Genomic DNA, 23,090 nt, shown 5'->3' on the forward strand with positions numbered 1-23,090 from the left:
AATTGGGCAAAGACAAATTTGCTTTGAGTTAAAGTCTTGTAACTGAACATCTTCAAAATTTTGCAAGAATAGGTAGCTGTGCTTCCTGCTATAGGCTGGACAATCATCATTGTCATCAACTTTGTAAATCAGAATAAAACATAACTTTGATTGAACTGATTGAAAAAAATGGCTTTAAACTGAAATCTGGGACTAACCTTCTTATGGAGAGAGATGTAATCCAGCCTTACACCAGTCTCCCCTGTGAAGAAGTTGGTCCCATTGTAGCAATGACACAGAAGACTCCAGCACATGGGTGACTTCGGTAAGGGATGGAAGGAATCCCCAGGCCCTCCAAATTTTAGTAAAGGACTGGCTGCTCTTAATCCTTCTGAACAAGCATCATAATAGTTGAGAAACCCTGAAGTCCAAGCAGATTAATATATCAAAGATGATAACTCAAAACAGAAACTGGATCTAAAACTACAAGGAGATGTTATAACCTTGTTATTTTATTTATTTGCAAGGCTTCACAAATTGGGACTACCATTTCCTATGCACTGACAACACAAGAAGACATCAAAACTTCACCTGCCTCCGCAACGTTCTTCTAAAGGTCCTGTAGGAGCATGTTCCCAAAGCATGCAGCTTCAGTGAGGAGTTTTCCTCTTATTCCACCCTTCTCCCCCTTAGTGCTACTAATTGTACTTTATATACAACTAATGAACTGCTTCTTCTTAATGTAACTCCTGTTTTGTTTTTTCTGTGTCACAACCCTTGATACCCAAGTAGGGAATAAAGTGTGACCAGTAAAATGACCTTAGCAAAACAGATTTGATGTATCTGTCACATTCCTTATCACTGCTGTCTACCTTACTTCTTTGTCAGTACACCTTACATCTCACTGTCACCCCTCTGCTCACCCCATACACCTGTCTCACTTCACCACACTCAGAAATGCTCCAAAACATGCTCACCTTTTACTGTCATAGACACATTGTCAAAGTCATGGTGGTCTGGTTCATTCCAGGTCTCAAAATTCCATTTAGCAACATGCTCCAATCCATACCTATCTGTAGGAGAGGCCTCATTTATCAGTGAGCTGCATATCCAGACAATACTATCAATAAGTGACTTAAAAAGACAATACTATTAGTTCAGGCTGCAGGTGAGGCTCAGGACCCAGAACTATCAGTAGATCATTTCCCTCATTATTTTTAATAATGAGGTAAATGTAATTTGTGAGTTTCAAAATAAACTCTCATTTTTGATTAAATGCAGCAATATTTGAAAAAGATGCAAGGTGAGAGGGAGACTTACAGCTTTGTGATTAGGGCACCCACCTACCCTTAATTCAGGTTGAGCCTTCTGCCTTGTTAGAAATATTTGAAGCTGGCATATGAGAAGTGTTTAGGTTATCATGCTCCAGTGAAAGCTGGTATTTTACAATCACAACAATATAACAAGGTTAAAGATCAGTCCTTTGAGGCAGGCCAAATGTGCTACCCAGAACACTCTATTCATTCCGGATGTTGGCCAAGGATCAGTAAAAAGAGAGACTATTATTCCATGGTCTCCATGGTCTGTTTTGGCATGTTTGTTTTCCGGTTTTGTGTTGAAATCCTGGGTCTTGAAATTGATCACAACACACAGAACTTTCTGCAGTAGCTAGAAAGGACTACAACAAAACAAATAACAATGCTTTTCTTTCTTTAACTTACCTATGTATCTCCTTGCCAGAACAGTAATTAAGTTTCTCCACTGTACCACATGTTCTTTATCTTCAAAATCTAAAAAATATCCTGATGGATTTCCCATCAATTCAAATCCTAAAAGAGACATAAGAAATAGGTCTCCTTTTTTTGTGAATGCTATCTCATTTTTATTAATGAAGGGTTATCACATCATCTGAAACAAACTTGTTAATGAAGAAGCATCATTAAATAGTTTCTCTTTGGTTTCCACATATTCCCACCAGAAATATTTCAGATTTGAGGTTGTTTACTTGTAACTTGTCAGTGACTATAGTAGTCAAAGCTATTAGCTGTCAACATAAATGCAGGGCTCAGAGGAAACTTAAAACAGTGGATGTTTGCATAGATTTATGGGAAGTTATACCTGGAGTATCTGCTTCTCTGGCCCTTTTAGGTATATGTCAATGGGTACAATATTGTCTTCATGAGATCTCATTTACAAGTACAACCATCTGAAATTGCCTTCAAAGGCAATGTAAAACCAATTTTGTTGTTTTAATGCTATAATATCATTTTGCTCACACTGGGACATGATGTAAAGGCAAATAGGGAAACAATGAAATCTTTTATCAAAACCAGCTTTGGAAAAGCTTTCTAAGAATATTCTAATGCTTGTACAATGTGGATGAACAGATATACCAAACTGTGCAGGTAGGGAACTGCCCTTACCTGGAATCAGCTTATTTTCCCACAGCCGGTCCATAAGTTTATCCAAGGCAGTAAAATCGTAGTTAAGTTTGCCATTCGCCACTCTGAAGAAAAAAGGCAATAAAAAACACAAGTGTAAATATTATAGCAAAGACAGGACTTAGATAAGTAGATAATGAGTCAGATGGCTTTCTTCTCAAAATCTGCGTAAGACTGGGGTTCTTGGAATTGTACACAAACTTCCTTCCTCTAAAGTGATCACAGGTGTTCACCAAAAGCATGTCTCTTGACTTATCCATGCCCTTTACCTATTTCAGCAGCAATAGAAACAATATAATATACAGGTCTGCTTGCTGAATTATGTTTTTTTAAAGAATATTAGATTTTTAACTCTCTGCTGAAGCAAATTTTACATCAGTTTCCATTGGATTACCCACTGCTAGGCCAGCTCTTTTCACATAGCCTCATATGCAGTCTGTCTTAAGGTACTCCTAATATGCAGTATATAATATAGATTACTTAGTAGCACTCCTTATGGATTTAGGTCCAGATGAAAAATAACTTTGCATCTTTCAAAGAATGCTGAATTTATGCACAAGATGTCTGTAATTTTTACCTCATTGTAAGCATTTGCTTAATATTTCTCCTGTACTCCCAGGATCTTGGGCTGCAAATCTTTCATCCAGCTTTGAATAAATGCATTCAAAGACTCAGCACCTTTGTGTCAAGGAGTCTTGCAGGAACACAGGTACCAAAATGTGGACATGCACATGGACGGGAACACTGGACCAGGGGATGAAAAATGGCATTTGCAATTTATATGTGATAAACTAGAAGATTTGCTTTAAATTCCTGAAGGGCTTTTCTTGCCTGGCATCCAGTAGAAACAAATACAAGGTACTATGCAGGTCAATTTTCCACAATTTCTGAACTTATGGCCTGATTTAACTGAAATCTGAAAGGGATGGAGAATTTTGCCAGTATGAAGTGCCAAATAAGAATTAACAATGAACTTCTGTTGAGAACATTCTGTTAGTGTGACTTACTGCTGCCTGGCCTAAGAAACAGCCTTGGCCTGGTGGCCAAATTCTGGCCTCAGTATAACCTGAGCAAAAGGCTTTTTAGTGAAGCCTTGGCAACCCCTCTCAAAGCTGATTTCTCCAATCATGCCAAGGCACTACAACTAATTTCTCTGGTACAGTGCAGCCTAACCACCTCTTTCCTGCTCTTTCCTAGGCACTTTGCCTTTGCTTGGGTGGAAAGCTATACAAGTGAACTATAGATGCAATGCTGCTGGTATGATGGAAGGCGGAGAGACAATCACACTTCTTGCAAGTGATCAGTGCTAGCATAGCATGACAAGCAAATGGGATTACACATGAGAAGAAGGCCATCAGCAGAGCTCTTAAATCAGTGCTGGGCTCTGTGCTCAGTGACAACTTGCTTCTTTCTGTACTTCTCCATGCTTTCTGTACTTCTCCTGAGCCTCTTTGATGGAGGCTCTTTCTCTGTGCTTTCTTGTCGAGGAAAGGTTTTAGTGAATATGTAAATGCAGTTCCAAATTCTCAGAGAATTAAGAAGGGCTGACAGAATTGCCTAGTGGATAATTAAGGGAACTGCGCAATATGAAGACAAATCTCTGACCAGGATCTAGAAGAGGAAGACAAAGCAGAGAAAGTAAGTGTAACATAGACCATATCCACTAAGCCAGCTCCACGTGTTATGTAACATGGCACAAAATCTTAGCCCCAGCCTGGTCACACTCTTTTACCAAAGATCTTAAGCAGATTTTTTCTTTTAAAAGTATGTCCCACCCCCATGACAAAAACTGCCATGTAGGCAGTCACTGATGGGCTTAGGGCTCCTGCCCAAGTCAAATGGCACAGCTGTAAAAGAAGCAAATAGTAGAAAGAAATTTATTTGCTTTAGCATTCTTTGAAGTATTTTAAAAGTCACTGTTGAACTAAAGAACAGCCATTTGAAACCTGGGGTTTTTTTGCTTAGACAGAAGTTTTAAAAAAAAAGTCGTCTTCCAAAGTTCAAAGACTTTTTTTTTTTGCTAAAACCAGCTCTGCTCCCTCAGATCCATTAACTATTTCCAGTTGTACCCTGTGTTCTATTGAATATTTTGCTTACATGCACACTTACAGTCAGTATGCATAAGAATTATTAACTACACTGTCTTGTAAAAAGTTAATAATGCCATACAGATAAAAGCAAATAAAATAGGGTCTTCCTGGCTTCAGTCTAAGGTCTACACAATACTATTTGAAAATATAATCATAAATAAGCATATAAAATATAACCATAAATAAAACCTTCTATTTGATGCCTGTACACTTAAGATCCCAGGACATTTACAGTTTTCCAAGTGCACCATTTAAAACAGAATGCCACTGCCAAACATGACTGAGAGATGGTACACAAGATCTTTTGTTATGCATGTAGGTGTAGAGGCACCTCTTAGGTTCTTTGGCTGATCTGCCACTTTATAAGGATCTCTTCTTCCTACCAAGTGAACCAGACAACATGATCCCATTAATAAAATGATTACTTGACTGACAAGATTGACACTTGCTCAGATTTTGACCTTACCCTTACTTGTACTACATTCCTGATGTGAGATCGATGCATTTTTTTACAGCACATACAGTACTACTAGAATCTGGCTTGCAGGGTTGCCTGCATGTAGTGACTGGAAGCCATGCTGACTGTTGCACTTGGAAGCACAGAAACTGGTACTATTTACAAATGTTCTGCATGGACAAGATTGGCTCAGCTGCCAGGCCCTTGCCAGGAGTGCTCTGAAGACAATTTTAGGACACTGAAGAACAGATCAAAACTGTTTACAGGCACATGACAAGGTAAATCTGTGGTCGAGAATTAATCCGTGGCAGAGGATAAATCCATGGCCAAAGGTGTTCAAAGAATCTTTCTACATCTAAACTGTTGGTGGAACATCATGTACCTATGATTGGGCTCTTGGTTGCAAGCTCACAGAATTTCACGATCTATTTCTTGCCTTCTCTTCCAATCTTTCTGTCATGGTTTCTAGACACAACTGCCTTCATTTACAAGCACTCAGAAGGTCATGTACTCATCATCTCTTCTGAGTGCTTGCAAGACTGTGATTGTTCATTGTCTGCTGTCAGGTATTTTCAATGTCAAGCAGCAATCACTGTCCTGTCTGTGCCTGGCTTTCAACTGTTTCTCGGCTGGGATTTTTCCAGGAAGCTTGCCTGATAGACCTTCTTCACCTTCAGTCATCATAAACAACTACACTAAAGCACATTTACTGGCATCCTGGTACCAACGCCCATAGAAGCACCAGGTCTGAGGCTTCTATATTCCAGAGACTGGAATATAGTGTCCAGCTGATGAGGAACCTTTCCAGTCTGTATCATGGTCTCCATTCCAGACCCACATGCTGTCTCTTGGGAGCAACAATCACGCTGTGAATATGAAGAGCAGTGATGAGTACAGAGGGGTGTCTGCTGGCTGTCACAAAATCTGGTTGCTCCCTTCCTTGGAAAGGTCTGCTTCATGGGCAATTCTTTGCTGAATGAAAGGCTGCAGGCCTATCTTAACATCTTTCCACTATATCTTATTACTGAAATGTTTTTTCAAGTATGGAGGGAAATTCTTTTCAGATGCATAGGTAGCACTGGACAGCTTGCAAGTGTTTTTTAAGATACTCACATTGCGCTTCTTATCCATGCCACTTTTAGCCTACTCTCATTCACAAACTTAATCTCTTGGGAAGGCAGAGGTAAGACAGCTCTAGCTGTCGATACCTCGCATTAAAGTCAGATCTGCTACAGCTAGCACAGCTTCAGATACCACTCTTTAGCCTACAGCTATTGCTTCCCTTCCGTGTCCAGCATCTGTTGCTTCTCTCCTGGCCTGCATTGATCCTGTCCAGGAATATAGTTGCATGCCTTGGAAAATATGTGCACACACAGACATTGGACCAAATATCTTATCTACAGAAAAGAGAGAACAAAAACCACAGGCAGGGAGTGTTTCCATTCCAGGTGATCTTCAGTCAAGTACTGAATCTCTGATAACACGTCAAGCTAACTTTATCAGACTTTATTTTAATGTACTGAATTAAATCTCCTGGGATCGGAAGCCCTGTGGCTGACTCCTGTCAGAAGGTCACGGCCCATTTAGGAATAAAAATGTACCATGTAGGGTAACCATCAACAGAGATACTCTGTTAAAGAGAGCCTAGGATTAAGGATGGCTGGGAAATACCAGTATACTAGAATAGCACTCATCCTCGCCCTGACATTCTCATTCAGCTAAGTGTGGTCTCCCTTTTGTGTTTCTGGCAAACACAGCTACCACACACACCAAAAGCTGACATAATCTGACTTACTTTCATAAGCATCTGAGAACAGCCTTCCTTTGGGCAGACTGGCCATAGTGGCTGGCTAACACCACTCCCACAGCAGCATGGCCTGCTGACATCCTCACTGGGGGCTTCTACTTGGAAAGACTGCTCAGTTGCAAATGTAGTCAAGAAGCAGAAAACTGGCACAAGGTGTTAGCAGAGGAAAGATGCAACTCACACCTGTAAAATTTCTCAGCAGGCTATTGGCCAACCTCACACCTGGAAAGTGGACTCCATGAAGGAGTCACCTAAAAAACCCCTTTCTCCACTGAAGGTTTTCTGTGTTACAATCTTAGAAAAGCAACAGTGCAGTCTAAGAAACCGCCCTGCTATGGCAGTATCTAGTACCTCTGCTGAGATAATGATCATATTACATACCACATATTCATCTGATAAAGATCCTTAGCTGTGTGCCAGACCACCTTTGCCCACCCTTGTAAGGGGGTTCCTGCAATCATACACTCTTGTCCGCCCAGGTCCAGGATGTGGACCAAAGGTAACACCATCACCGTTGTTCTTGATGAGTGTAAATATGCATGATAATTAAATTCCCCCTCTCGAGACTAAATGAAGTGAAAACAACTCTTGAAGTAAGGTGTGTCTGTAGATAGTGTCCCAAGCAATTGCTTACCACTTTTCTAGAATCCATGATGCCATTTTAGGGATCGTAAAACTCCAGAACACACACAAGAGTCCATCTACCCTGGAAAGGACCTTAGTGTCCAAAGTCAAGCTGTTCACTGCAAGCAAACAATAAACTTCTAAGGGTTTCCACAGCAGTAACTGTTGGGGGAATGAACAACAGTAATCTATGCCATTTCAAATTCTTGCTGCTACAAGGTATTCCAGAAGGAATGGTCTTCAGAAGTACCTGTTTTGCTTTTAGCCAGAACAGGCTGTTAAATGGTCAAGGAAGCATGTAAGCTGAAGGGGAGAGCATCTACAAGATGAAGGTCAAAACCTCTGGACAGAAAATGTCAGCAAGTTTATTTTTTTTTTGGAGGGGAAACTTGTTGCCCTCCAAAATGCCTCTTACAACACAAAAGGATCCTGTCTCCTTAGTTTTGCTAATTACTTTTGCAGCTATGAGGAATGAAATGAAGCCAATTTAAAGGTCAGGTTTCTATAAAGACTTTGTTTGCTCCAAACCCACCAACAGTCATCATCAGCTTCTTGTTCTGCTGAGTACTTAAGAAACCTCTGGACCTTAAAAGCAGATCCTAAGGGACTGTGAGCACTACTGAAATGTTACCTCAGACTATACAAAGGGCTGAATAGCCCTCATTAACATTCACCTTTCCAGAGGCTGAATTCACAGCAGTTTTCCTCAGGTCTAGTCAGTGTCAACCAAAAACGCTACTAGTCTGGTATTTCAGGTTTAAGTACAAGATCGTTAATAACTAAGAAATCAGTACACTCCTGGGTTATTAAAAACACTTCCCACTCCTGAATTGAGTGGAAGCTAACAATATAGTACTCATTCACACTAAAACTGGTTCTACCCTGCTCTTGCTCAACTTGCTCTCGTGTCCTATGATCATTACAGGTAAGGTAAATTGGCTCCTGTTCACAAAATCTCCATAATCCAAAATAACCATGATAACTTGATAGTATTCAGGCTGATGAACACTGATTCTCCCTCCCTGGTGGTCCCCAAGCAAAACACAGCCTGTTCTTTTCACACACCTTGCTGACTAAAAACCTAAATCAGAGGCTTCTTCAGAGTTCAAAGACTACCACACCCACACTAAATATAACCCATATATTTTATCACTTCTGTGTCTATTTATAAGCATTAATATTTTTCTGCATTTGCTTCTCAGCTCTATGATTTGTGTAAGCAGGGTTGGAAAATCTGCCTGCTTTACAATTAAGGCACAGCCTCTGCACAGAAGCACAATGCCCAACACTTCAGTCGGTGCTGGCCCACACTTCGCACACATTCCTATATCGGGAATGAGTCAGCCCAGCAGGAACGGGAGGATGCATTACAAAATCACAGAGCCAGGCAGCATCCAGCCTTTGCTGATGTCACAGCTTGTCACAGTTAATCCATCCACACAACCAACCAGCGTGATACATGCGCAAAAAGAAGGATGGGTATGAATCCCTGTAGCTTAGGAACAAACCCCTTCAAAAATGGAGAATTCATCAGCTGTTATTTACTGGAAATCACTGCCTATTCTACAAGCCAGCCACGAAGCTGTGCATTCAGCTGAATCTATTTTTTCAAAAACATAAAAATAGAATTGACTTTGATTTATACGGCATTTTAATAAGCATCTCTGCTCTTTGAAATCAGCAGTGTTTGAGCTTCACCTTGCAAAGCAACTCAAAAAATCCTTGCTGTGATCTGGCTGAAATTCACAGGCACAGAATTGCAAGCAAACAATGGATGTTTTCAAGCTGATGCTAATCACAGCCCATGATTTTCCATTTCTTACTCAGCCTGCTTTTGTGAGCATAGTCTCAGCCTTCTTTCAGCAGTCAGCGTGCTGTGTGTGGGGGGAAGAGAGAGGCAGACAAAGCACCAAGAGCTTCCTGTGCCGAGGTGAGTTAGCCTCGGAAAATATTGTTAAGACTGTTGTGTCTCTTCTGCCCCCCCACACCCCTCTTCCCCTTTAAAACAAATTCCAGATGTAAAAGGGAAAACAGGCCGTAGAAACAATTTAGGCACAGGTATATGCTGTTTTAGTATCTGACCTCTCTACATGTGTGAACACAGCCTATCAGATCACCTAGGCATGGACAGTTCAGTGTCGTGAGACCTTGTGATGCCATGTTCAGGTTTGCTATATTCACTTTCATTTGCAAAGGGAGCTATTAAATAATGCAGTGAAATAGCAGAAAATGCTTTTCAGCTGATTCTTCACTACAAATTTAAAGGGTTTGCAAGTGACTAAAAGGTTCAGAGGTTCAGTCACTGTATGTGAGCTGACTTCTAGAGGATACCTTTCTGATTGAGTATGATGTATGAAACTGAATAATCAGTAAAATGTTCACTATGGTTTGATGCTACCCTTGATGATCAAACTCCAAATAAAGTCACCTGTAAGCAAAAGTTTTGAAATGAGGTGACAGGGAGACTAAATCAATATTGAAACCTGAAGATGCACGAGGAGGAGAAAACATGATCAAATGCTAAAACTAGCTTCCTTTAAGCAAATAATTCCTTTTGGCACTGCTTGGGAAAGTTGTCACTGAACTTTTCTTCCCAAGCAGTGACAGAATAGTTCTCTGTATGCATAAAGCATTCTAATTCAAGTACATACAATACTGCACCTTCTGAAATAAACCTCCATGGTACATATTTGACTTCCTGTTTTCCTTTCACAGCTCTGCTACTGTCATCTCTTCATCATCACATCTTTATTTGCTGTTTATGCTCCATCTATTATTTTGCCTGCTAGCTGGACAAGAAAATACAGTCCAAAAGTATGTGACTTTAATTATATCATGGAAAATAGCTCATTTACTGTTGTGTAAATCATAACATTGAGAGGGAATTATTGCCCTCCCTGCTGCCAAATATGCAACAAGAACCAAATTCAGTAGTGTTTTACTTAGTGTGCTCTTGCAAGCACTTTGCTTGGTCATGTACATACTGTAATTGGACCTGAAATTTTGCATTAATGCACAATGTACTACTTTTACCCAATATTTTAGCATTTTCCATTCTGAAAACTTTTTTCCACTTGTCAAGATGTGTACCAAGGAGCACATAAATGGACAAACAAACAGTCTAAGAAAAGAAAAACATGGAGGTAAATACTGAAGGTGTGAAGATTTGCAGCTAGATTTCTCAGCTGATGTACTTCTTTTACAATCTAAAATACAGACAGCACATAGTGTCTGATGAAGTCCCGCAGCTGCTGGATCTATTTTGCTTATCAGATGTAGTTTCAGGCATGTCTTTCTCTATCAATCCTTGATTTCCCATGGGCCACTTTATATCTAACTAGAATACATCACTTGTTTGCAATGTGATACCAAGTTTATTTTTTAACTTACTAGTGTTTAATAACTTCTGATGGTGAAAAGGCACAATGAATATGCCTTCCATGTCTCGTTCTTAATCCTGAAGAATTTTTGTGATGAGTGGTTTCTGAGTACTTCAGAACTGACAAACAACCACTGTAAGACAATCTGGAGAGTGCAGCTTTTTAAATGGCATGCCAGTGGCTGTTCCTCATTCCTGAATATATTAAACCTCTTACAATTAAGGAGGTAAAACTAGCTAGTTGCATTTATAGATAGTTTTATATGAGATACACACTTAAAAGTCTCTAAGGCTCTACAGATCTGACAACTCTATTTTGAACCTGGATTTGGCATTACAATTTAGATTAGGGGTGTATTATTAAATACAGTATGGATAGGTCTTACATTCTATGATCTTCACGTTAATGTATTACCCTTTTTCCTCCATTCCTCCCCATCCTGAAAAACTTCCACTAATACAAAAAATATCTCCCCTTTCAATATAAAGATGCATTACATTCTGTGTTTATGAAACATGAAAATTTACTTCACAATGAAGTAATAAATCATCTGTTTTCTTTGCACCCAGAAATTGGTTTTCAATATCCAGTTAAGATTACATACAATTTCAAGGAATGGGTGAACAAGCTTCAAAAGTCCAGACAATCCTTGCTACATTAAATCTGCATCTATGATATACAAATATGAGTAGTAACATTCATCTTCATCAATAGGCAGGCTCTAGTGCTACAGTTCTGGCCATCTGGGGATGAAACAACAGGAGTTTTTCTTAGAAGGCAGGAAAGCCCAGACATTTTACACTCAATGTCAGCTGATGTATGTAAATTCCTCCTATATATAGACAAGATAGTCCCCCATCATGATTTATTTCAATAAAAATGCTTTTTCAAAGGACAAATCTCGATTAGTGACCATTGACAACTAAGCACTAAGTGCAAGGACAGTTCCACATACTTCGTAATCTCATTTAACACATTAAAAGTATTTTTTTCGTCCAATTGAAGTTCGTATATAAAACTCCTGAAAACCCCAGTTAAAAAGACTGTAAAAAGCTTTATCAGGACTGCAATTCTATTTGAACTCCACACAGTGTAACCAGCTGTATTACAGCAGAATAGCAGAGATGAGTAAGAAGTCAGAGGTTACTAGCTTCTGTAATGTAATGACTTAAAGTTTATCTTTTATCTGTGATTACACTCTACAGGACAAAGATTTTTCAAGTGCTAGTGTTTATTTATATTATCTCACTGCAAGCACTATGACAACAATACCCAATTGGAAAGGCCTGCACTATATCATCATACAATTTCTAATCTATTCTTACAGAAAGCTGTGATCCTGAGGTACGGGGCTACTGGGTGCTGATAAGAACGGTTGTGGAACTACTGCAGCTGCTTTGTGCCTTTGGTAAGTGCTAATCCATTTGCTGTGTGTTTGTAGTGGGAAATAGAAAGGGGCCTGCATACTGAATGACAGACTTCCTCAATTCTGAATATACAAATCTGCATTGAATCTGGCAGATCTCAGTTTCTCCTGGAAACTGTACAACAGGAACTACAGATGTTTTCATTACAAAAAAATCAATAGCACAACTCTCCGCATATATACACCATTTTCAGCTGCACCAGGCACTTGCCACAGCTAGAGAAGGAATGTAGAGTGCAGTGCATCGTGGATTGGAAGTGACTGGATGCTTACTTTCAGTGTGCCCATCTTTCCTATTAAAAGGCAACCAAACGTGTAGGTTTTAGGCACATCACCGGCTTGCTATGATATAAAGGTAAATTACAGAGTAATTGAGGCTTGAGAGCATTTTAAACAATGCAGGCATTAGGCTTAATAGTTTTTTTCATTCACTGAATTTCTGAACTTCCAACACTTGCACAGAAGGAAAACATGGCTATTACATTTGGACTATGTACTTTTGAAGATTTTATATTATTGACCGTGACCCAGTAAACAAACACTTTTAACTATGATTCTGAGATTAACTGTCCATATGTGACTCATTTAGCATTAATTTTTTTAACCGTTAGGTTACTAGATATGAATTGTACATAGCAATGTCATGAATTTTTCTGAGATCATCTGATAATCCTCAAGTAAATGTGTCCAAAATGTCAAATATATTTTGTTTTTCCATCATTTATTTCATAAATACTTTTGTTCAATTCTGCTTTTAACCCTTTACCGTTTTTAAACCAATTGAACTGTGCATCTGTTCATAAAGATAAATAGTAAGTCACTCAAACAAAAATCACCTCAAAATTAATGCTCAGTGATCATCATTCTTTTCTAGTGTAGTCTCTATACTTGGCGATACGTGTCTCACTGTAGTACCTCTTTTGGCTGTTTTTGCCACTGTTACCACAGTTACCACTGTTTCACTACTCAGCAGCTCACAAGGAAAGACAGCACTTTTAGAACTCAGTGTTAGTGTCAGTAGAATTGAACCAGGATGCCAGGAGCAGCTCACTCAGAATTATTCCTGGACTGAAACCCTGATAATTGACTTCATGTAATGGAGTATGAACTCTCATCTCCATAATCCATTAATGAACATTCTGCTGTCAGTACTTTTGTATGGTAGGCAAAATTGTTCATTATAAAACACTGTTCTGTCAAAACTATAATTTTCAAAATTTCTACAGACAGAATGAGAGATTGCTTCATTTTGTCAGTTTTTTCTCATGTGGAACTGTCCTGTCCAAATACATTTAGCCTCACTGGCACTGTGCTATACCAAAAAAAAATGTTCAGAATTATTATTTGAAGTTTCTTTCTTTTATATTTCAAAAAGAGCTATTTTTAGGCTAGCTTGAGGCAAAACAAAGTCATAGCCAACTTTATATGGAAGGGGTCAAGTGATAATGATAGAATAATATCCTCTTTTCTCTTAGGAGCCTGATATTGGGAAAAGTGCTGTTGGAGAGAAATGCAGACGGGTCTCTGTCAAAAAAATTGTGAAATGGGCAAACCCCAATTATTCTGAATTCCAAGACTGCAAATACCAGAAGTAACAGAGATTCTAAATATTGGACAGGAGTTGAAAAGGAGAAAAAGTTTACTTAGGTACTGAAGCAGATGGCACACGTGTTTTAGGAGATCACTAGAACCAAGATAACTCTTGGTTCTAAGAATTAGATAATAAAATGGATGAAAGGATGAATATGAGAGACTTTAGTTTAAGTCACTTTATTTTTAATGAAGAAATACCTCAAGGCTAAAATTGAATTAATAGACGCAGTGAAATCTTCTATTCTGTAGAGCACAAAACCAAAGAACCACACTCTCTTTGTGACCAGTGTGCAAAATTTGTTATGCAGATAAAGTGTACTACTGCATCCCTTTTTTTCTAGGAAGTACTTTAGCAAAGGGGAAAATGATAGGAGTGGTTGACAAGACCTTCCATAACAAAGAAGCAAGCAACACAATTTTGCTAAGAGTGAAATTACCTTCTTAAAATTTTGGATTTAGAACACCACAACTACTATCACCAAGTCTAAGCTCCTGATAGTAGCCAGTAATTTTAAGAATCCATGACCAGTTTAACATCACAGAAGTTCTATTTCTACTCCTCCCTTGCCAAAGTTTTGACTTTTCATTTACATAATTTTTATGTTTCCTTCTTACTTCTAAAGAGCAGCAAGCAACTTTTTGCACAGGGATAAAAGACAATGTTGAAACTCAGCCCTCTCTAGTCATGATTGAGTGCCAACAACACAGTCTTTTCGTGACCTTTCAACTTCTATCTCAGATACTTACTGCATGCCAGCTCATGTTCTTCCTTGGCTGAGAAATAGACACATCTGCTCTTCCCTCAGCTTGTAGGCCAGCTGAATACAGTCCCTTCAGGTCATGGCCTTGTGCCCAACCTGTTAATCTGCACTGCTAGTAACCATTAAACATTACCTATCACCTTTGTCAAGGGGGGGAGATGGATGTTTATTTATCACTTGGATAGGCCTGTACTTATACAAAGATTTAAGATAACTGACAGGGAACTTGGTCATTTATATACCTCACAAGAATGAAGTCTATCTTTGTCCTTCTGCTCTGCCTACATTATGAAGTCTCTGGTTTACACAGAAGCAAAAAGTATTGTGATCTGAATGTGCTGACATGTAAAAAAAGAACTCTGACCTCCAGTTCTCCCATCCTATGCATTGAGCAGAACAGGATCTACTCCAGCCTACAAAGGACACAAATCTCAATCAAGACAGAAGTTCTATTCATATACCTTGAACATGTAAAATCAAAAGCTAATGCTACATGAGGATGCATAAACCAGATTAAATCTCAGAAGGGAAGCAGCTTCAAAGGTCAGAGATGTGCTAGCTTGAACTCAGCACAATTTTTGGATCAGTGCTAGTTAATTAATAATCTTATGCATTATTTAAACTCAAATCCTCAGCTAGGGATACATATATATCCAGCTTTACAAAGTGATACAAGTGACAACACACTACCAAACACCAAGCTCAAGATTCCATAAATACCCATTCCTACCCTGAGGAATATTTAGCTAATAATTATCCTTTATGCAAATAGAGAGATATCTGGCTGAAGACTTCCATTCATTCCAACGCGCAAAAACAGAGCTGGTACATTCCCGTCATAAAGTTATCCAGGTAAGAGATTTGTCTCCCTTCCAGTGCCTCTGAATTCACGTTAATTGGTTCTTTGCCTGTTTTCAAAGATGAAAAACTGCCTCTTTTCACTTACTTTGCTTGTGCTGTTGGATTTTGTTTTGTTTATTATTAATATTGCTTATAAGGTAGACACTGGACAAAAGTTTGTAAATCATATAGTAAGCTGTAAATGGCACAGCAATTATCTTTCCTGCAACCCTCATTCAAGAGTTCAACCATTTGGTTAGTTGTTATTTCTATTTAAGAAAATGGCATATACTAGGCTTATCTTTGTTTCTCAAAGTAGTACATTGATATTGAAACTGAGAGCATTTTCTTAGTGCTTCAGTACAATAAGTGTTTCCAAAATAATGTGCTTATTGCCTGTAGTAAACACAAGATGCCACCAAAAACAACAGGAAAAACCATGAGCATGGACTATCAATTTGGTTTTCTCTGTGACAGCTTAGTACAGCTAAACAATATACAGCAAAACCACAGGGCAGAACACAGAGCTTAGTATTTAACTTCATGAATGATGACCAGGGTCTTGAAAAGCTATCTTGAAAGACTTCTTTTATTTTAAATAACAGACTTTGACTTTGAAAGAGCTACTTTCCCAAAAGTAAGAAATCTGATTTTTAGGAATGTTTTTTGAATCCACAGGAAATGCCTTTTTAGTGGTCATTCCAGAAGAAAAATGCTGTCTTGCCTTCAAGAGCATGTCAATAGTTAGATCAGCAATTTCTGGAATTCTTGCACAAAAAGTGTCTCTGCAGAACAAGTGAAACTACTTGACCATGTATCTGCATGAATGATTATTCCCAGAGATGATCTTGATGGGCCAGCCATAACAACAGGTGCTGGCCAACTGCATGAGTTCCACTGCAGCCTTCTCATGAGCTCTGGGATTGTTACCTGTCAGCAGCTGTCACCTTACTCACTGGGATATGGAACTGAGAATTCTTGGGAAAACAAGACTTGAATCACAGCTGCTGGTCAATGCAGACATTTAACAAAGAACCTAACTTGCCTGAAAAGTCCTAAATCAATTTACAGTTGAAAACAGAAATTGTGAATTGGAGATTTTATTTAGAAATACACAAATCTGAAAGACTCTCAGAATAAACCTCCCCTTAGTATAGCAGTTTAATTTGTAGAGGACATGATCTGGCTTTCCTGACTTGTAAAGACCACTAAACTGGAATGCTATTTCCTCTTTCACGTTTAAATTAGTGTAATATTGAAACTCAAGACAAAATGCTTTGAAGCAGTAACATTTTTCCCCTATATAGTGAAAAAACTAACTAAACCTAACAAGTTTCATATGATTTTCCTACAAGGCATTGCCATGTTCTGTGCCTGTAGTCTGACAGCTTGCTGGGTCAGAGTATAAATAAATTTATTTTTCACTGCTGGCACCTTAAATTTGCTTAAGTCTGCTTCCAAGTACATCTTAGTTCTAAAGATGAAAATATAATAGCTAATGTAAGACAGAGAGAAACATTCCTCTCACTTGTTCTGTTTTAGTACCTGATGACTTCTAAAACTTTAAGGTTATGTTGACCTATCTAAGCAACCCTGTAAAACAAAACATTAATAAATCAAAGCAATAGGTGCTAAAGCAGTATTGTCTTCCATTATATGCAGCTCAGGGGACTTTATTTCAGACTAGTCAGTTCTCACAAACTAAATGTATTCCTCACATCTGTTTAAGTATGTCAAGTATGTCCAAAGCACCAATTGCTGGCTTAGGTTTTTATGCCACCATAAAGTGTCAAAGTGCACTGGGGCATAGTTTCTAGGTGCCGTCCTCTGAAAAAAAATCCAGTTTGCAAGAATAACACACCCCTGTACATTAAATCTATGCACCATAAATGAGCATAACCAAGGAGCTTTTTCAATATCATGTCATTGCTCAAAACCAGAACAGTAATGCAATCATAGCCACTAGAGCCAAGAAAGGTTTCTATGAGACAGAAAATATTTCTGATATGAAAGACGAACATTAACAACTTAACACCCGTGTTTCCAATCAAATGTTTAACTAGACTGATGTCTCTCATGTTTTTCAGTGAGTTACGCAACAAATAAATACAAAACCCACCCTAACCACATTAGTTTTCAGTGGATTTTTCATAGTTCAAACATGGAGAAAACAACAAACATCACTTGGCTAAACTCCTTAAATGGCTCTATCCTAACTTACACTTGAAATCACTATTTCAGCAAGTGAGCAATTATAATATAGAGCTGTGATACCATCTGGCTTCTGTTCCAAATAAAGCATTTAAAGCATCTCAGCATAGGGAGACAGGCTCACCGTCGCTACTCCTTCCTAGCTTTACAGAGATACAGCTTCAGATTTTTTGGTGGACAATCCAGGATGGGGAGGCAAAAGGATGCAAAATAATTAAGTTTTTAGGGGTTGTACTGTTTCACAAAGAACAACTTATCCGTTTAGAATGGTTATACATGTAGCAGGAGAAACTGCCTGCCAAAGAAGCTGCAAATAGAAATCCCACATGAACATACTGTGACAATTGTTTCTTCCCCTGCAGAGAGATTTTGTCAGGTCACAAGCATGATGAAAAGACAGGAAGAAAGGTAGGACTAAGGCCAGTTGGAAAGTTAGCAGTTTGTTTGGCTTAAATGGTTCTTTCTCTTGTTTTTATTTTTCTCAAAATAAATTGAGTCAATGCATTGAGTCAGGTTAAAACCTGAAAGAATGAGTGGGTCAGAAAAGGCTCTGTTCAATTGCTTTTTGCTCATATGGTCAAGGGAAACTTGAAAAAACTTCACTGTGAGGATTCCAAACATAAAGTACAATTAAAAATGACCAAGACTACTTTCTGTTGTAATTATATGAATGTTGCACATATACATGAATGTGCACACAAGTCAACTTTCACTTGTTTAAACAGCTGTTCCAACACCGAAGTCAAGCGCAAGGAACTAACATGTTTCATGCTACGTGCTGCTTCATCTGTGCAGCCCTGTTAAGAATGGCTTTTCCAGCAAATCATGACTTGAATAAAATGCAAACATTATGTTCTGTGGAGCTCTGGAGGAAGGAAGGGAGGAATACCGGGTTTCCATTTCTTAGTGCGGACTACGATGAAAATGGGTCATTTGGTGAACCAGTAAAGGAATCCACTTACTGCCCCCCTAGGGCTCCTGCACACTGCTCAAGTTACCACTTTGGAAGAATGGTATTGGATCTCAGTGCCAGAATCAGAAGGCTGGAGTCTGCTGATGTGCACAACAGCAGACAGATCTCCCCTTCTCCATTCTGTCTTTGGAGAGGGCCAGAACATTGGAAGCTGCAAGCTCTGCTAGGCTGCATAAGTGTAGGGTATAGCACCCATCTGTGGTGGAATCACACTTCCTTCAGGTGAAGCAATGAGTTATAGGTATCATAGCCTGACAATTACTGGATTACACAGCTGAAAAATGGGTTGCTGATAACAATGCCCCTGACCTTATTTGGTGTGGCTTTACTGCATTCTAAAAGCAACAAGGAAACTTTAAACATTAACCGTTTCTGGATACCAATCTAGGTTGAGAGCTGACTGCTTAACAGCTACTGCATCCATTTGAGATGGAATCTGAAAGCATATATAACAGAATAAACAGTTACAGGAAGGAAGCCTTTATTTTCAGAAAAAAAAATGAAGAAAATTACTTACTGTCAGCTTGAAAACAGAAGATACATAGTTTACTGTACTACCTCTTTTTTTTTTTTTTTTGCAGGTGGGGGAGGCTTGGTTGTTTTTTACAAAAAGCTATTATTCCGATTATCCAGTACAGCAGTAAAGTTAATATATATATATTAGTAAACTATCATTCAAACACATGATCTCTTAATAGATTTCCAAAGAAATTGTGTTGAAATCATCTTATGTAATAAAAATCACTACTATCCCTCAGGAAGCTGCTCAAACAATACACACCTTTGAATTGTAATGGGGCTTTTTCGTAAATATCACATTACTTCCAGGTAAATTGTATGAGATTAGAGAAAGGCAGACAGCAACTATGCAATTAAATATACGAGCCTAGTGTACAGAAGCTGATGCAATCTTTTTTATGTAGCCTATAAAAAGCACTCATTGGATATGGAACTGCCCACTAGCTTTTAAGTATGTCAATCAAGGGCACAATACTTATTTCCTGGCTGGCTGAATTCACTTGGCTGTAAGAAGTGAGTGGCATTTAAATAAGGACTTGCTGTCCTGATGCACAAGCGTGTCATTCTCCAAACTAATTTAGGTAAGACTGGAAGGAAGTATTGGGATTTTGCCTTTTAAAAATCAGCATCTTTATTACACTTGCTAGCATTCTGTATTTGGTAAACTTTATTCATATGCTCTGAAGTACTTCACCTGGTGGTGCAACTTCATTTATCTTTTCTGTCACCTTTGCATTCTAACAAAGACTAGATCCAACCTATTTTCCTGTCCAAGCAGATCTTGGCTAGCATAACTGTGCAGTACATTAGGGTCTAAAATAAAACTTAGCATTGATAAAGAATGGACACGGATCTTTATAAATAATTATATTAAATTGTAATTAGTGTTCCCTTATGATGGAAATAAACTTACAAAGAAATGTATACAATGGGAGCTAAAATAGGTTTATGTAATTGGGATGGATAAAACTCTACTAATTTTTAAACATACGTTTAGACTGCTATGCAGGTTCTTTTCAACTTGGACAATCAGTCCACACATTTCTAGCAAGAATCTCTACTCTGCCTTTTACCAAGTTATAAATTATCTATAATACCTGAAGATCCTGTTTGAATTGTGGTTAAACTTTGCATAGCCTTGGAAATCATGCTGCATCATTTATCTCTATGCTGTATCATAATACCTGGGAACTTGTTTAAAATTTCTGCTCTAGTTACAGATATATAATAATCTTATTATTTTCAATCTGATGGCAAAACATAATTATTAAAATCTTGAAAACTATTTCTAAGCAGGATAGACAAAAGACTTTTTAATAAGCCACTCTCAGTTTGGACTGCTCCAGACAAAGGCTTACAGGCTATTGCTAATCTGTTCTTTTGCTATTATGTTTCCAGTTAGACTCGTTAATGCTTTTTCTAAATTCAGAATTCTACACCTTAACAGGCTATTACCTAACATCAACAAATAATAATGTTCTTGTTAACAGCAAAAAATCCCATTAAATTTACTGAGAATTCTGTCAGTAGCATCTAAACTATGTATTAATTGTTTAAACCACTAAAATCTACCAACAGAATACTGTGCCAGTAAGTTTACTTCAAGTTTTATAAAACTGACGGGTACAGAGTCTGTCTCCAAACAGTAAAAGAGGAAAGAAACAGCTTTCACTTGTAAGTGAAGACAAGATTTGACACTATGGTAATGTCACTTCTGGCACCAAATAGCTCTGATGCAGAGATCCTGGCTGTTAATGACACTGGGAGAGGCTGAGCCTAGAGGTCTGCTTTCCTCAAAGTTCTGCATACTGTTGTATTGGGACATACTATCTTCATCTAGATCAGTACGAGGCACTCTTTATTTCCCACTACTCTTACATGGGCATCCTCACATGGAAGTCTCTTCTTTCTCTCTACTGCTAACCAGAAAAGATTTGCCACTTGGCATAGCCTGTTTAACATTTTCCATCTGTGTGTTCCTATTTCATTTTTCTAGCTATGTAAGTTAGGACACTTGCATGTTTTGCCTCTTAGCCATGTTCCCACCCACCCCAAAATTACTTATCAATGCACTAAGCTAATTTCAATTTAATTTGACAATTGAGTAAAAATGCAGAAGTCAAGATTGGTGAAAACAGTTGTGTCCATGGAGGCAAGAGACAGCAAAACCCTCCATCAGGGGAATACAAATCATTCCAGCCATCACATACTAGAAAACAATCAGGAGAACCATAGGTAACACTGCTGTGTTCTGCTGTACACATAATTATTTGTTGTATCTCATTACTAGCAAAGTTACTAAAGTTGGGTAACTATGGGTTTAAACCTGAAAATAATAACATGTAGCACTCTTCCAATGTGGTAATGTCATGGTGCTTAGTCTGTATGTTACCAATGTGATGGTATTTGTGAGGAGGCATTTATTACCAGAAGCTGCACATCGAAACAATCTACAATGCAACAAGTTAATGTTATGTAGCAGCCACAGAGTCTGTCAATTGTTTATGTACATATCTTTGGTGTTAGACTAAACGGCTGCCCTGCTCTCCAGAAAACTTTGTTTTACAGGTCCTACCAAGAATGTTTTTCTCTTCTGCACCGACGACAACTGCAGTGACAGATCATACCCCATGAGAGCTACTAATCAATGATTACAAGATGTACTCACTGTAGAGAAACACTATGACCCACCTCACTAGCACACATTTATTTCACACCATCAAGTCCCACTTCTGGTCACAAAGACCTTTATGATAGAACATTTAGAACAGATGATAGAAATCTTTGTCATAACAAAAAATGGCTTATTCAACCCCATTTTTCTTTATTAGAACAAACTGGATTCAATTCAAAGTACTCCTTAATGTGTGGAAGAAAGGGCAGATTTATTTCTTAGCCTTATGTGTCACTGGAGCCCTGTGAGAGTGGTTTTTTTGGGATGATACCTCCTTAAAAGCAAAATCGGGGACAAACTTTTAGTGTTAAGTGACTGTGTTAAAAAAACTTTCACGAATTGCAACCTTACAGAGGTTTTCTTCACTTTGCAGGAACACATTAGATGAAGTAAGCACTGGGAAAATGGAAAGACCACCTGAGGCTACCAGAATGGAAAACAACACCTCATCCTGCTTTCTCATGGAAAGAAAGACTCGTGTCAAAATTAACAGGAAAGCAATCATGGTAGCTAAGCTGAGAAAGAGCTGCTCCTGCACACCACAGAAGCTGAAGAACTTTCTTATGGACTTCTTTCCTGTTTTGCGATGGCTTCCCAAGTACCGATGCAAAGAGTACATTTGGGGGGATATTATGTCTGGGTTAGTGATTGGGATAATTTTGGTGCCTCAAGCAATTGCATACTCACTGCTGGCAGGTCTGAAGCCCATTTATAGCCTTTACACATCTTTCTTTGCCAACATCATCTACTTCTTAATGGGCACATCCCGTCACGTCTCTGTTGGCATTTTCAGCTTGATAAGCTTAATGGTGGGACAAGTTGTGGACCGAGAACTTCTCTTGGCTGGGTTTGACTTGAATGATGATGCCCCACCAGCCTCAGGTGACGGCTCTCTGCAGAATGATAATCTGTCCAACACAACTGCCTTCAACCTTACCATTGCGGGGATAAATGCCGAGTGTGGGAAAGACTGCTACGCTATTGGCATTGCTACAGCCTTGACATTCATGGCTGGAGTGTATCAGGTAAGTGGTTGCTGACACCCAGAGGCAAGGTATGAATTTCCTAAAGTTTTTTCATGACCTAAGCTTTGGCTTGACTGTCTTTCAATGAGATACATCATCAGTTCATTCAAATGTACCTTGGGCTGTTTTCTCCAAGAAGCCTAAAGGTAGGCAACTCAGAGACAGCATAAGGGAGGCAGTTTTCTTAGTTGCTAGTAAACACAGGTAAAACAAGAGTCTTCTGGAAGACCATCAACATTGTTTTGATACTCTTCTGCTTCTTGGCCCTGTTGCTTTCGTGAGACAGTGAG

At 38.7% G+C, this 23,090-nt stretch overlaps 2 protein-coding genes across 4 annotated transcripts in view; one reads left to right on the forward strand and one right to left on the reverse strand.

Annotated features, from left to right (window-relative positions):
* IDUA (alpha-L-iduronidase) overlaps positions 1-23,090 on the reverse strand; it is a 45,327-nt gene that overhangs the window by 10,537 nt on the left and 11,700 nt on the right. For both annotated transcript variants that reach the window (XM_059492358.1, XM_059492357.1), the window contains exons 3-6: positions 2,403-2,485; positions 1,701-1,808; positions 957-1,052; positions 198-400 (exon numbers count right to left, since the gene is read on the reverse strand). In XM_059492358.1, coding sequence (XP_059348341.1) covers positions 198-400; positions 957-1,052; positions 1,701-1,808; positions 2,403-2,485 — 490 coding nt within the window. The remainder of the gene's footprint in view (positions 1-197; positions 401-956; positions 1,053-1,700; positions 1,809-2,402; positions 2,486-23,090) is intronic.
* Positions 1-23,090, forward strand: part of SLC26A1 (solute carrier family 26 member 1) — a 34,081-nt gene that overhangs the window by 7,925 nt on the left and 3,066 nt on the right. Inside the window, exons 2-4 of one of the 2 annotated variants that reach the window (XM_059492355.1) lie at positions 12,106-12,186; positions 15,331-15,410; positions 22,149-22,800. In XM_059492355.1, the coding sequence (XP_059348338.1) occupies positions 22,180-22,800 (621 nt within the window). In that variant the 5' untranslated portion in view covers positions 12,106-12,186; positions 15,331-15,410; positions 22,149-22,179. Of the gene's footprint in view, positions 1-12,104; positions 12,187-15,330; positions 15,411-22,148; positions 22,801-23,090 lie in introns of those variants that run through there. The other variant, XM_059492356.1, reaches the window with a different exon arrangement.

This window comes from Ammospiza nelsoni, chromosome Z, assembly GCF_027579445.1.
Source record: "Ammospiza nelsoni isolate bAmmNel1 chromosome Z, bAmmNel1.pri, whole genome shotgun sequence".
In the NCBI taxonomy this organism is placed as follows: domain Eukaryota; kingdom Metazoa; phylum Chordata; class Aves; order Passeriformes; family Passerellidae; genus Ammospiza; species Ammospiza nelsoni.